This window comes from Panicum virgatum, chromosome 9K (assembly GCF_016808335.1).
Source record: "Panicum virgatum strain AP13 chromosome 9K, P.virgatum_v5, whole genome shotgun sequence".
NCBI classification, from domain to species: Eukaryota; Viridiplantae; Streptophyta; class Magnoliopsida; order Poales; family Poaceae; genus Panicum; species Panicum virgatum.
In genome coordinates this window covers 66,904,094-66,920,076 of record NC_053144.1, presented here as the reverse complement: position 1 = coordinate 66,920,076, position 15,983 = coordinate 66,904,094, and the positions used below count along the sequence as shown (strand labels likewise).

The 15,983-nt window shown below is 48.8% G+C and overlaps 1 protein-coding gene across 1 annotated transcript; it reads right to left on the bottom strand.

Annotated features, from left to right (window-relative positions):
• Window positions 1-921: 921 nt before the first annotated feature.
• LOC120647244 (transcription repressor OFP12-like) lies at window positions 922-2,733 on the bottom strand. Its single transcript, XM_039923954.1, has one exon. The coding sequence runs from the start codon at window positions 2,066-2,068 to the stop codon at window positions 1,460-1,462; it is 609 nt and encodes a 202-aa protein (XP_039779888.1). The 5' UTR covers window positions 2,069-2,733; the 3' UTR covers window positions 922-1,459.
• Between the last annotated feature and the right edge of the window lie 13,250 nt (window positions 2,734-15,983).

Genomic DNA, 15,983 nt, shown 5'->3' with positions numbered 1-15,983 from the left:
AAGAAAACTGAAAGGTTGAATGCGTGTTTGTTCTGACTGTAGGTATGGATTTGCTCAATAGATTTTCCATGTATAGCAAATTGTTTCGTGATCTAGAATAATATACTTGTTACAGATAGCTGTGCGAAAGATTCGACTGCTAACAAGTGCTTGCAGATTGATGCGCCTGGCTTTCCTGAAGGCTGTGTAGCATCTCTGCCCTCTGGCAGGGCGCCAAACCTGCTGCTGTTACTATTTGTGTTTCATGCCGGTGGTGTGGTGTCGATGCCGGTGAATGCTCATTCTGCTTCCTGTCGTGTGCTGTATGCGCTGGGTGTCAGGGTTTCCCACACGCCTTTGTGCGTGCCCGTCAGAGATGATTCTGTCGGTGTCACCACAGGTGAGAACGCCCTGGAGCATAGTGATGGCCGGTGGTGGGCATAGATCATGATTCTGCTTTTCAGGATGCTGTGCTAGTTGCTGCTCCAACGGTGTCAATGGTGTTGCAGGGATACGCAATCCTAGTGCTGTTTTGGTCTTGTGATTTTTCCTTTCTCATACAGTGGAGCACTTGGCCATGCTGCTAAACGTCGGCTGGGCACGAGGCTTTGCGAAGAAAGCTCGCGGTTGCTGTGTCAATGTCTCCCCCAACGGCCTGATCGCTTCGCTACTCTGTTTTGTTTTTGTTGGCACGGATCTTTTCCGGGTCTCCCTCACCGGCCACCGCCCTAGTGGTTCGTTATCGCCACTTTGTGGGTAGTTTAAGATGAAGTAGCGAAAAACTTCCCAGAGATCTGAATTAAATGGTTGGTGCTTAGGTTCTAAAAAATAAGGTTGGTGCTTGTGGAAGGAATTTGAAGGATTTTCTTAGGTATCTCAGAGAGATTGTAAAAATCTCCCGTCTTTGTTTTAAATGTATCCGTATTAGGTAAATCATCGCAGTTGTTACAATCACCACATGAGCCATGGCCAATATATAACACAAGCAAACTTTGCCTTCAAACAATGCTTGGCATGCTCTATACAACACACAAGCAAACTTAGCCTTTAAACCATGCATGGCATGGCCTATATAGCACAAAAGCAAACTTAGCCTTCAAGTGCCCCCAAAGAGAACAGAAAGCTAAAGAGATGAACAGAAAGAAAGCAGAGATGGCCAAAAAGGCAAAGGCAAACGCAAAGCAAACCGAGCAGCAAACACCTTTGTTTGGAGAAGCTGGACATATTCTATCTTCGCCAGCACGCTCACTGCTCACAACACACCCAGAGAAGTCGGAGCAAAATGCTATGCATAGTGAAAAGGGACAGGTTCCAGCTACGAAATTTCACAGCACGTATTTACAGTCGTTAGATGATCTTCAGCCTCGATATGCATGTGACTTCTAGTTACTTGCCAATTATTGCAAAGAATTCTGAATTTGCATTGGTACCCAAAAATCTCCCCGTATGCATCGTAGAGAGCTGCTGCTGCTAGGACGAGTTAATCGTGGTGCTCGTCGTCGGCGTTGGTGACGGCGGTGAGGCGGAGGAGGAGGTCGGTGAAGGCGCTGACGACGTACTTGTGCGCTTGCCTGTCGTTGAGCGCGAGGTAGCAGAGCAGCAGCTCGTGGAGGCGCGCCCTGTCGTCGCGCCTCCGCGCGTCCAGCCGGAGCGCCGCGGCCATCTCCTCCATCGACCGGAGGAAGTCGGCGTGCGGGTCCGGCGAGTACGTCGGCACCGCCACCCCGGCCGCGCCAACGCTCAGGCCCAGAGCGGCGCCGTGCGCCGACGAGTCGACGATGGAGTTGGAGCGGCCCGGGGACGAGAGGAAGAACCGGCGCGACGCGATGGCCGACGACAGCCCGGAGTCGGACAGCGCGGACGGGTTCTTGCCCACCGCGCTGTCGCCGCCGTCGCGGGCACGGTCGTGTGGCGAGCTGCCGGCGCCGCCGTTCATGCAGCGCGCCGAGGAGGAGGACGAGCGCGGGGAGGTGGAGCCCGCCGCCGACGTCGAGGCCGCGGACGTGGACGCCTCGTCGGACCCCAGCATGGGCTCCGGCGCCGGTGACCCCGCCGGAGGCCGCCGCAGCCGGGAGAAGCATCCAAGCATCGTGTTCGCTTGCTCTAGCGCGAGTGCTCTCTTGGTTTTGTTTGGTAGGCGCGAACACCACTGACGCGGAGCTAGGAGCTGAGCTCTGCTGCCTCGTGAATGGGGAGTGGAGTGAGAAGTTGGTATGTGACGCCGGCTGCGAGGAGTTTATAGGAGAAGTGACGGGCTGGTGGGGTTTCTAGGTACGGGGGATCACCTATTATTCAGTTTCTCCCTACTATTATTGGACGAATTGAGTTCAGTGCAAGCTGACAAAGTCACATTTTCTGGTCAAGAAGGTTCATCCCTACTACCTGCACAAGTTAGCAAGTGGCTCCATAAAAAATAGATCGATAACCTTTTCCACTTGAGATATCCAGATTTCAGGTGGTCTATTTTTATCAATGGTACAGCTTTATTTTTTTTTTGAAACATCAATGGTAGAGCTAGAAACAGCCAGTAAGATGAACACAGGAGGAGTATCTACCAGAATTTGCAATGTAACCGTGTACACGTATGATACGACACCTTGCACCATCTTTACTGTCCAAATGACTTTGAGATTATGGTGGAAGTCGTTGAAAAATGCATGTGATTTGCACAATCATCTCATGGAATCAATGATATATATGGCCACAATTGTTCTTACCAACCCCGAGAAACTAATCGGATGAAGTCTGTATATAGTAGCATCGTCTTCATCATCTACTTCGTTACACTAGGCAATGTACAACTACGACCACACCACACCTACATCGGTCGCCTCTTGAATGTTCAACAACCACACAATAAAAATAGCTTCATGGTACAACACCATTGGCCCTGGTCCAAAATTTGACAGAACTGGCCGGCCGGTTACCGTCTTACCGAGACTTTACTCTGCCAGCAGCAGCACTGGTCCAGCTCGTACAGACTGTACCACGTACGCCTCTCTGTTTGTCAGTGTGTGTATCAGACATTCAGACTACTATCAGTGTATTCATACCCACATTTCCCACCGCGGCTGAGGCCGTATACGCAGTACACATGAACGCATGGCGAGCCGTGACCATCCAGACGATGCCTCCATGTGCCCTCGTACCACTGCATCTGCATGGTGATGTAGCTGCTCTCTGATGCTAAACGCTGTCAAGTCCTGTGTCGTAGCAATGCAAGCGAAGATGCTGCGTGCACAAGCAGTGGCCTGGGACAGAAGGTGAGGTGCCACACGCATCCATGGCGCGTGTTTCTTTTTTTGTTTGGGTGCATTAGGGGGCTCACATGATCTTGCTATCTACCCGGGCTCCGCGAGGCAGCGAATTGTGTCTCTCGCTCCTCTCTCCTGCAACTCGATTGTTTATTTGCTTGTGTCGCTGAGAAGAAATTAAACAAGAGAAGCAAATGCAAATACACATTTTCTTCTTTATGTCTAAGTCTAGCGTGTTTCATGCAGCTCTATCTTGTTGCAGCAGAGATATACTAGTTTTCATCTGCTGCTGCATTCAATTTCTTCAGATGAGAAGAAAAGCGTATGGCGTTCAGAGAAGTTTCTGCGCCGCTAGCTCCATCGTTCGCAACTGATGATGATGACGAGCATGAATGAACCTTGCAGGGGTGAGACGTCCGTGATCGACCAGTGCAGCAGGTTGCTTGCGCACGCGTACCTTTCCTTGGCACTGCTACGAGTACGCAGCAGCGAGAGCAACGGGGCAACGGCCGATGGAGCGAGCGAGCGAGCGGCGACAAGAACGCGTAACAAAAACTCGCTCAAAAGCGGGCAGGCGTCACGTACCCTCGGACGACCACGGGGTCTGGAGTGCGCCGTCGTTTATTAACAACTGGACCATCAACCAGCGTGAATGGCCGTCGCTCGTCGTCGTCTACCTTTCGCTCGTCCATCCCCATCTGCATTTACCATCGCCGTCGATCAGCATCTCTTCTCTCACCCCAATGCAAGGATCTCCGGTACGTAGTATTGATTTGCAGCCGCAGAAAGGAGCAACTGGGCGATGGGCCGATGGCCTTGAAATTAAGTTGAAATAATGCAGGGAGGCGAAGAAGCGTACGAGCTTGTGTGAGCAGGAGCGCCGGAGGCCAGGGCGCATGTGATGTGACGGCCGGACGCCATGCCACACGAGCATCATCCAGCAATAAGTCGCAGCAGATCGATATGATTGATGATTGGGGGATCTCGCAAGCAACACGGTCGATGGTTTTACTCATCTTGCTGCCCGGCCTCTATGCATTCATGCACAGTTTGGTTGGTGCCCGTACCGGCCGCCGGCCGGCGAGTTCCACTTAATTTGATTTTTTTAATAATATTATTTTAATAGTTAATCGCAAAATTAAATGGTAAATTGAGAAAATTGCAAAAATAGGTGTCTGTCGGCCGACATGCTGGTAATCGGGTTTTGGAGGGCCGATTAGTGCCTGTCGGCTCCTCAAGGGCCGACTAGTGCTGGCCACGTCAGCGGCTCCCGTGGGCGAGGTTCCACCAAAGCGCCAGCTCGGCCTGTCGGCTACATAGGTACCTGTCGGCCATTGGAGGGTCGACAAGGGCATATCGGTCCGATAAGGCCACTTATCGGCGGCCATATAAGCGGGTGATTCCCTCACCCGGCCGCATTCACGCGGCCGTTTTTTACCGCCGCTGCCTCCTCCGCCGCGCCGCGCATCCCCGCCGCTGCCTCCGCCGCGCATCCCCGCCGCCTCCTCCGCCGTGCCTCGCCGCCGCCTGCGACGCCGTGCGCCGCTACCCTCTTCTTGAGGCGCGCGCGGCGTGAGGGGGCCGGCGGCGGGAGAAGCACCGCCACCCGCCGGCAGCTAGTAAGTTTTTTTTTCTAATTTAGTATTTTTTAGATACATTATTTTGTAATTATAGGCTTGTTTACTTAATTGTAGTTAATTTAGGTTGATGTAATGTGTTTTTGTAATTCTAGTTAATTTATTTTGAAGTTTAGATTAGATTTAGTAATGTTTAGATATGTTTTAGGTATATTAATAATTAAAGTATATTTAAATATTGTTTAGATATATTATTTAGGTACATTTAAATGATGTTTAGATAAAATTTAGGTTTTATATATAATTAATGTATATTTAAATAATGTTAGATATATGTTAGGTTTGATGTATATGTTAGGTATATTTTAAACTACAAGTAAGATATAGTTTAGGTTAATTTTAGGTATATGAATTCTTTAAATTAGAAATATTTTAATAATGTTCACCTATAGTTTAGGTATAGTTTTCTGTACCGGATTTTAAATTAATCATGAAAATTTGAGGGAATTGTACGGAATATTGAATACATATTCGAATGAATTACAGTGTAGGTGCTTATAGGTAATCAGAACACCGATTCAAATGAACTACTGCACTCGCACATTAGGAAAGGCAAAGCAACCAATGAGCGTCCTTTGAACGTTCAATGTCGGCCACAACGTTCAATCAATGAGCACACTACTGCAGCAGGAAATGACAACTGTAAGGATCGATGGACCAAGAGGGGGGTGAATTGGGCCTTTTTCAAATTCTAAAACAAAGTAAAGCAACCTTATCCTATGCAATGCTAGTAGGGCACCAATTCACCAACCGGATAACTAAGCTACTAACACAAGCTAAGAGAGCTAAAACAAAGTAAAGCCTAGCAAGGTAGAGCTAAGTTATGATCTCTAAGTCAAGCACATGAGTAAATTGCATGAAAGAAAATGCTTGAATAAAAGGAATGGACAAGAGACAACCGGATTTTTTCCCGTGGTATCGATGTGTTGGCACACACCCCTAATCCACGTTGTGACACTCATAAAGAGTATTGTCACTTCCCAAGTCACCGAGACGAGGGCGCTCACTAAGAGTCTCCGTTCACCATCCCGGCGTGGTGGAGATCAAGCCACGTACAATCTTCTTCTCCGGGCTCCCACAATCCTTGGCAAGCTCCGCGAGAAACACCTCGATCACCAAGATCGCCTAGGTGATGCCAATCACCAAGAGTAACAAGCTAAGGCCTTCACTTGAGCAAAAACCGATCACCAAGAGCGGATGCACACTAGCTACTCTCTACTCAAGTCCTTAATCTTGCTTCTTGATTGATTGAATGCACAAGTATGTGAATGATGAAGCTCAAGGTGGCTCTTGACTATGGTATGAGTGTTTGGATGTTGCCTGGTGTCAAGAGTGGGCGAAATGACCCATTGGAGGGGTATATATAGGCAGCTCACACAAATAGAGCCGTTGGAGAAAAGCTGCCAGAAAACTGCGTAGCGCCGGTTAATCCGACGTACCCCCCATTGTCATCGTCGGTTTAACCGGTGAATGTAAACTGCCTCTTCTGAAAACTAGCCGTTACAACTGGGGCAGATTAACCGACGTATCATCGGTTTAACCGGTGAGTGTAGTTGTCCACTGAACCACTGAAAAATCAAGTCTCTGGACAACTGCACCGACGTTAACTCAAACCTATCGTCGGTTTAACCGGTGAGTACAACTTTTAAAATCCTCTGAAAAACCATCTCACTGGTAAATTGCACCGACGTCTTGATTCAAACAGCGTCGGTTAATCCGGTGAATAGAACTTGAATTTCCCTGGAAAAACCAACTCTGGACCAATGCACCGACGTTAAATTCAAACACGTCGGTTTAACCGGTGTATTGAATTTGTCCAGACTCTGCTGACTTCGTTCAACCGACGTATAGAAAATTGAGAGCGTCGGTTAAACCGGTGTATAGACTTTTTCTGATTTTGTCTTTTCTGATTTGAGTCTCGAATGAAATCCAAATATTCTTGAGATATAGTTTGAGAACCACTTATTTGAACTTCTAGAAACCTGAGTGACCATAGTGTGCATCCATTTTCAAATGACCATGTCCATGCTCAAGTTACTTAGCCTTAACCCCTCTTAATAGTGCGATCACTACAAAACTATAAAACCTATACTAACCTAAGTGTCCTTCTCAACCTTATGACACTTTGGACTAGAAAGATCCTTAGTCTTGACATAAAATTGAGTTGAATACCGAGATCACCTTTTTGAATAATGAAATTGAGGGGCCTCTTTTGACATATGACCAAATGAGCGATAATGATCTATTAAGCTGCACAAACTCATTAGTCACAATAATGGTTGTCATTAATCACCGAAACATACCTTGAGGGCCTAGATGCTTACAATCTCCCCCTTTTTGGTGATTGATGACAACACAAACATAAATGACGAGAGAGCGAGAAAGATAAAGCAAGATAAACACAAGCAAACTCGAAAGCAGGACCAAAAGAGCTCAACGGCTCAAACGAAATCCATAGATATGTCTCAAAGAACGGCATACTCAAGCGACAAATGTACATATCCATGAATTAACACCAAATGTGATACAAATAATCAAAGTCCTGATAACTACGAGCTCTCTCTAGCTCTACCCTCCCCCTAACTCTGGTGCTCCCCCTAACACCTCTCCCCCTTTGGCATCAAAGCACCAAAAGGCGAGCTACGGGTCGTGCTGTCGTGGTACGGCGACGAAGCGGTCCGGGTCGTCGTCGTCGGACGGAAAACTCTCACCCTCGGTGACAGACGGAAGCAGCTGATCTGGGTCTGAGCTCACTGGGGGGGTGACTGTCGTGGAGGCTCTCGTGCTGGCACTGCCTGGTAGAGGATCCGTAGAAGTCGTAACCGGGTCAGCAGAAGAAGTATCAATATCTGAAGAGGTGACTGCTGAGGCTGCCGGCTGCGTCGACTGTGGAAGCAGGGACTCCTCTACTGCTCCTCCCCCTGAAGGTGCTGCCTGAAGTGAGGAAGGGAGGGCGACTGACTGAACCGCTGACGGTGAGTCCTGAAAGAGTGTGGTCGCCGGCAGTGGTGAAAAGAGCGGACGACCGGCAGACCCAAAGAGTGCTGACATTGAGAACGTGGTCTCCGGTGTCGCTGTAGTAGCTGGGGCTCCAGTAGGAGCTGGAGGAGGAGGAGCTGGTGTGACGGCAAGCTGAGGTGCTCCAACACCCTGAAGGCCTGGCTGTCCTGGCTGCTGCGGGGCGAGTCCGGTGTGAGAGTAAAGCTGTGAGATCATCCCGAACATCGCCATCATGCCCTGCTGCATCTGCTGGAACTGAGCGTCTGTCCTCTGTGAAATTCTGTCAATGAGGCCGACAAAACGCTCCTCTGTCGCTGCACGCTCTCGGGCTGCCTCTCTCTGAATAGCAGCAATCTGAGCCTCATGGGCTCTCCTGGCCTCCTCCTGAGCAAGTCTGTCCTCCCTCTGCTGGGTCACGAGCTGCTGTAGTAGTGAAGTGAGCTCGGACGGCTGAGTCACCTGAGACTCAGAGACTGTAGCAGCTGCTGGTGACTCTGGAGCTGGCTTTCTAGACCCCCCTGCCTCGTGGTCGTGACTAGCTGGGGCTGCTGCAGGGAAAGTACTCTACGTCCTCGGAGGAGTCTGACTCAAGCTCAGACCAGTGTATCTCATCCTCTCCTCCGGGAAGCTGTGCCTCGGCGGCAAGCAGTGCCTCGTCCTCCTGTGCCACACGGGCCTGTGCCTCTGGTGACAACTGTTCCATGGCAGCTCTCTCTGCCTGTCTGCCCCTCCTCCGGTCCTGTGGAGCTGTCGGTCGGTAAACTGGGAACCGGGGAGCCTCGTCGTGACGGTAGGGAGCGCTGATGGGTGACTCTGCTGGCACAATCATAGAACATATATAGCTGATCCAGTGTGCAAAGGGAAACTGTCGCACCACACCCATCCCGTCTGTGATCACATCCTCTATCTCAGCCAGAATAAAGTCAACTATGTCAAACGGCTCGTGAGTGAGGATGTGTAGAAGCAGGAGCTGCTGCAGTCCTGTAAACCCCTCTGGGTAGCCACTCCTCAGGTAGCAAAGTCCTCCGGAGTGCCATGTGTACTGCGTATGCCTCTGGGGTCAGCAGGCTGGGAACTCTGGCGTAGGAGGCAGGGAACGGCTGGCGGAAACACTGAGAGATCGCCTCATGAGAAGGTGCAATCCCGCCAATCATCGCTCTGCGCGGTGGATCTGCATCTCCGTAAACCATCTCGTGCAGGGAGACGTCAACTAAGTCAACTCCGAGAATCCCTGCTATCGTCGCTCTCGACAAACCAAAGACCTGGCCTCCATAAACAAAGTGTACTGCTCGACGCTCGGGAGCAATCCAGGCCGTGGCATAGAAGACTCTGACCCAGTCCTCAATATATCTGTTCTGCTCAATCTGGAGTAACCTGGGCAGGCCCCTGAAGTGAGCGAAGTGCTCTCTGACATCTGCTCCCCCTGCGGCTGTCCTCAGAGACACCCAGTCAAGCACTCTGTGCGGGAAGATCCTGTGACCCCGCCTCTGGTAGGTCTCGTAGAAACTGGCCTGAAGAAGCGTCCAGAACCTACGGTCGACTCGGCTGTCACGGGTCACGGGGAACCAGTCCTCCTCCTGAACACTCCACCTGAGCCTCTTGACCTTTCGCCGCATTGGCCTTGGTCAAGTTCTGGAGCAGCACACCTGGCTCCAGACGCACAACAGTGTCCATACGGAACACTGCGCGCTCGGCCTCTAGGGCCTCAGCTCTACGAGCTGCTGCTGCTGCAGCTGTGGACCTGCGAGGCTCCTGTGGCTGGTGACCTCCCCGAGTCCTCGGTCCAGTGCGACGCTCTGTCGCTGCCGGGGAACCTCTCTCAGACGACTGCTGTGGAGAACTCTGCCCCTCTGACTGTGCTGTCTCTGAGTCAGAATCTGCAGCTGTATCTGACTGATCTGACTCTGCTGCTGCGGCGGCTCTGGTGGCCCTGGCACCTCTCACTCTACCCATGCCCCTGCCTCTGCCTCTGCCTCTGCCTCTGGGGTCCTCCCTGATCTGGAACGGACGAGCGCGGCCTGATGCCTGCTCCTCGGCGGCCTTGGCCACCATCTCGGCCCTCTCGGCCTCCTTCTCTGCACGAGTCCGCTTGCGAGCGGGCTTCTCGACCACGACCTCCTTTCCCTTTCTCTTCTCGCGACCCATCTCGAACAAGCAAATTGTCGAGCACCTGGTGAGCGCTGATCGGGTGCTGCTGCGGCGTGGGACTGCGGCTGCGGCGTGGGGCTGCGGCTGCGGCGTGGAGGCGTGGAGCACGGCTGCGCTTGGCAAGGTTGAGCGGGCGGCTGCTTGGAGCACTGAGGCGAGCGCGGCTGGCGTGATGGCGGCGCGGGCGCGGGTGAGGAGCGGCAGCTACGCGCGTAGGCGGCGCAAGTGGTTGCGCGGGCGGCGCGGTGAGCGTGCAGGCGAGCGCGGGAGTGGTGGCGGCTGCGTAGGCAAACGGCGGCGCGAGGTTGAGGGCAAGCGGCGGCGCGGAGGGAAGGCGGCGGCGCGAGGGGAACGAGTCGGGCGGCGGCGGCGTGAAGAGAGAAGAGAAACAGGGGCCGGCAACGCGGGCAAGAGACATATATGACAGGCGGGCCCGCGATTTTTCTTAACGCCGGTCGATCCGACGCCTAGGTTTTGAACGCCGGTTGATTGCGTCGGTGTAGTTCACCCGAGACTCTACCAGATCTGTTTTTGAACGCCGGTTGAACCGATGCTGCCAAAAGTGACCTCGTCGGTTGATTGATCAAAACACCGGTTGATTGCTAGATCTGATTTGCATTTACTATCACCGGTTGATCCGATGCTCTGACTTTTGTATACGCCGGTTGAACGCCTGAAACTTGACTGAGCTGAGACAAACTTTAGTAGCGCCGGTTAATCCGATGGGTATAGACCCTTTGAACATCGGTTTAACCGGTGAAGCCAAAAACCCCACACTCAGCTCACTCTTCTATGCTAAGTCCAATAATCTTATAAGATTCAAATAAACTCAAGTTAATGGACTTGCATAGGCGACTTTACCCCTTAAAATAAATAGGATAGCATACTTGCTTAAATAAATTTCTTTTCAAACACAAGGAAAAGCCGCAAGAGAGACAAAGCGCCAAATAAAATGTATGAGCCATGTCATAGGAATATTGAAGATAGAAAGCTTCAAACTCATCATGACATTGCTCACTAGTCAATAACGCACCTAACACTTTACTCTTTTCACTTTTCATGAATTAAGATCTTGTATATGAAAACAAGTCTCATTTTCATCAAGTGATCTCCTTTGTGACCCTTACGCATGCAATGATAATGCAAGCTACAACCACATGCGAAAGTATAGTAAACATGAAGTGCACATCTATATGACAAGAAATGCATAACAAGAAATTAAGATCTACTTGTCAAGTTTGAACCCACGGGAAGCTTCTTCATGATGAGCCTTTCTACAAGCCTAGAGGAAAACAAGTGGACCACCACCTCTAGCTAAACCCTTGCTCATCACTATCTTACCATGGTTAGACAAGTGTCCTATATGTATGCATTTTTCTATATGACATGGCAACTTACATGACGTTTGCCGCATCTAACACATTAAGCTCATTCCTTAGCCTAACAAAGGTACTCTCGTCTAAAGGTTTTGTGAATATATCCGCCAATTGCTCCTCGGATCTCACACCTTGAAGGGAAATGTCCCCCTTGGCTTCGTGATCACGTAAGAAGTGATGGCGAATATCAATGTGCTTTGTGCGAGAGTGTTGAACCGGATTCTTGGCAATTTTTACGGCACTTTCATTGTCACAAAGGAGTGGGATCCTATCTAGTTTCACACCAAAGTCCAAAAGGGTTTGCTTCATATATAGAATTTGGGCACAACATGCACCGGCCGCTATATATTCCGCTTCCGCGGTGGACAAAGCCACGGAATTTTGCTTCTTACTTGACCAAGAAACTAGAGAACGCCCAAGCAAGTGGCAACCCCCGGAGGTACTCTTGCGATCCACACGGCTTCCGGCAAAATCCGAATCCGAGTATCCCAAGAGATCTAAACTAGCGCCTTTGGGGTACCACAAGCCTATGCTAGGAGTGTGCTTGAGATACCGAAGGATCCTATTCACAGCCGAAAGGTGTGACTCCTTTGGGTTAGCTTGAAAGCGGGCACACAAGCACACACTAAACATTATATCGGGCCTAGATGCGGTAAGGTAAAGCAAAGACCCTATCATAGAACGATAGAGGGATTGATCAACCGGTTTACCGTCCACATCCAAGTCGAGATGCCCATTGGTTGCCATGGGTGTCTTGATTGGCTTGCACTCATCCATCTTGAACTTCTTCAAGATATCTTTAGTATATTTTTCTTGATGGATGAATGTCCCTTCCTTCATTTGTTTGACTTGAAAACCAAGGAAGAAGGTCAATTCGCCAATCATGGACATCTCGAATTCCCTAGACATCATGGTAGCAAACTCATGGCTTAGTAAATCATTAGTTGAGCCAAAGATAATATCGTCAACATAAATTTGACAAATGAAAAGATCCCCGTTGACGTCTTTTGTGAACAACGTGGTGTCCACCCTCCCGATCTTGAAGCCTTGCATGATTAGGAAGTCACGAAGCCTCTCATACCAAGCCCTTGGAGCTTGTTTGAGCCCATAGAGTGCCTTGTGCAACCTATAAACATGGTTAGGATTCCTTGGATCTTCAAACCCGGGAGGTTGCTCAACATAAACAAGTTCGTTAATAACGCCATTTAAGAATGCACTTTTCACATCCATTTGATACAACTTAATGTTATGATGTGAAGAGTAAGCAAGAAGGATACAGATAGCTTCAAGTATTGCGACCGGAGCAAAAGTTTCACCAAAATCCAAACCTTCGACTTGAGAGAACCCTTTTGCCACAAGTCTTGCTTTGTTGCGTACCACTACCCCATGTTCATCTTGCTTGTTCCGAAAGACCCACTTGGTGCCGATGATGTTCTTGTCTTTTGGAGGAGCTTCGAGGACCCAAACTTCATTGCGGGTGAAGTTGTTCAATTCTTCTTGCATGGCCATCACCCAATCCGAGTCCTCAAGCGCTTCCTCTATGCTAGTGGGTTCAATACAAGAAACAAACGAGTGATATTCGCAAAATGAAGCATGTTTAGAGCGAGTTCTTACTCCCTTTGATGGACTACCAATGATTTGACCAATTGGATGATCCTTGGAGATGCGACCATGCTTCACTAGCGGTACTTGCGTGGATGCTTGTTGGGGTGAATCATGAGTGACTTGTGCTTGTGGTGGAACACTTTGCTCTTCTTGTTCTTGAACTTGGGGTGTTGGCGTTGGCACATCTTCTTGAGGTTGTGTATCACCTTTTTCTTGATCTTCATCCACTTGGGGCGCCGTGGAGGTGCTTGGTGTAGATGAGGAAGGTCCTCCCCCTTGATCATTGTCTTCATGCACCTCTTCCGGCTTGATATCCCCAATGGACATATTCTTCAAAGCTTCGTCAATCTCCTCATCACCTACATTCTCATAGCCAACAACCTCCTCTTGGGAGCCATTAGATTCATCAAACTCCACATCACATGTTTCTTCAACTAACCCGGAGGTTTGATTGAATACTCTATATGCTTTGGAGTTTGATGCATAACCAAGAAAGAAACCTTCATCACATCTACTTTCAAACTTACCGAGCCTTTTCTTCTTATAGATGAAGCATTTGCAACCAAAGACCCGAAAGTATGATATATTTGGTTTCTTCCCGGTGATGAGCTCATATGGAGTTTTCTTGAGGAGTCGGTGAGGATATACTCGGTTGGATGCATGACACGCCGTGTTGATTGCTTCCGCCCAAAACTTCTCGGACGTGCCATAATCATCCAACATTGCTCTAGCTAGGGTGATGAGAGTCTTGTTCTTTCTTTCCACCACTCCATTTTGTTGAGGCGTGTAGGTGGCGGAAAACTCATGCTTGATGCCCTCTTCATCGCACCATTCTTCAATCTTCATGTTCTTGAACTCGGTGCCGTTGTCACTCCGGATCTTCACAATTGGGGAGTTGTACTCCCTTTGAGCTCTTCTTGCAAATGTCTTGAAGAGTTCCGGAGTTTCACCCTTATCGCCTAGAAACATAACCCAAGTGTAACGTGAAAAATCATCAACGATTACTAGGCAATAGAGGTTACCAACAATGCTCTTGTATGTAGTTGGGCCAAAGAGATCCATGTGTAGTAGCTCGAGCGGCTTGGAGGTAGACAACATCGTCTTGATTGGATGATGTGTTGCAACTTGCTTCCCGGCTTGACATGCTTTACATAGCTTGTTCTTGTCAAAGGTGACGTCCTTCAAGCCGGTGATCATCCCTCTCTTGTGGGCTTTCTTGAGGTTGCTCATGCCAATATGAGCAATTCTTCTATGCCAAAGCCACCCAAGAGAAGACTTGGTGAAGAGGCATGTCATGGTACTTGTTTGCTTTGAAGAGAAATCCACCAAGTAAATGTTGCCATGCCTAAACCCCGTGAATACCAATGACTTGTCTTTTTCATGAGTTACTACAACACCATTCTTGTCAAAGGCACACGTTAGTCCAAGATCACACAATTGAGCAATTGAAATAAGATTAAAACTAAGTGCTTCTACAAACAAAACATTAGAAATAGATAAATCTTTAGAAATTACTATTCTACCCAAACCTAAAACTTTTCCCCTTGAGTTATCACCATAGGTGACGTGTTCATGATCGCCGGGGTCTTCAAGGGAGGTGAACATGCTATCATTGCCGGTCATGTGTTGAGAGCAACCGCTATCAAGTACCCAATGTTTTCCACCGGCTTTGTAGTTCACCTACACACATGAGAATTCACTTTTGAGTTTTAGGAACCCAAACAAGCTTTGGGCCTTGCACATGTGTGACAAGAGCTTTTGGGACCCAAAGTTGCTTGGGAAGCTTCTTCTTTGACTCCTTATTGAGTTTGCCAATGAATTTGGCCTTCACCTTGCCCTTCACTTTACTCAAGAGAAAATGGTTATTTTGAAACATTGAAGAATAATTCTTGGGTAATTTAGGAAGAGGACGTGATGGTAAAGTGCACTCCCTAGTGTGGTGCCCGGTGACTTGGCAATGTTGGCAATATGAACCAACTTCCTTGATGAAGCTTATCTTGATCTCCGGAGAAGGAGTAGTGCCTTGATTTGGCTCCAGAAATGAACCAAGACCTCTCTTGCCATAGTCACGTGCATTGTTGAAGAGAATTTCCTTGTGGATGTATTCTCCTCTTGAGAGCTTCTCCACACTACTCTTGAGGCTTGCAACTTGATCCATCAATTCCTTTTCCCTAGAAGGTGCAAGCTTGGGCAAAGCATTAGTAGCATTTGCATTAATGAGTAGGTCATCACATGAAGTAGAAGCATTGACCTTCTCAATAGTTTCATGAGCAAAGTTTTCAAGACTTGGGTCAATTGCTTCATAGGCAAATTCAAGTTCTTGATACTTATGAGCCAACTCCCTATGCTCTTGTTTAAGCTTTTTGTGGCTCTCTTCAACTTGCTTAGCAAGTACAAGTGACTCATTGTGCTTTTTGAGCAAGTCATTGTACTTGCCAAGCAAATCGGAGTGGGCAAGCTCTAACTTTGCACGAGTGCTCTCAAGACTCTTGACTTTGCCCTTTTCCCTCTTGATGACGGATGTATACTCATTAATGAGGTTAGCAAACTCATTAGGGTCAAGCTCATCATCACTATCATCTTCACTCTCACATACCTTAGAGTTACCTTTGGCCATGAGGCACATTGGAGGTGGAGGTAGTGATGGTTCTTCATTTGTGAGGGCGATGGTGACTATGTCTTCTTCATCACTTGAATCTTCGCTTGATGAGACATCGGTCACCCACTCTTGTTTTTCCACCAAGAAGCTTCTCTTGGTGTGCCCTTTCTTCTTTGGGAAGAGCTTGGTCTTCTTGTCATGGCTCTTTTTCTTCCCAAGTCTCTTGTTTTTGTTCTTCCTTTCTTCTTCTTCATCATCGCTTGAATCATGGCGATGCTTGCTCTTGTGATCCTTGTTTCTTTTGTCCGGCTTGGGGCAATTTGGACGGATGTGACCCTTTTCTCCACAATTGTAGCAAATTTTGTTCTTGACATCCATTGGCCGG

Excerpts from the sequence above, each read along its gene's own strand:
- LOC120647244 (XM_039923954.1), bottom strand. The coding sequence starts at position 2,068 with ATGCTTGGATGCTTCTCCCGGCTGCGGCGGCCTCCGGCGGGGTCACCG.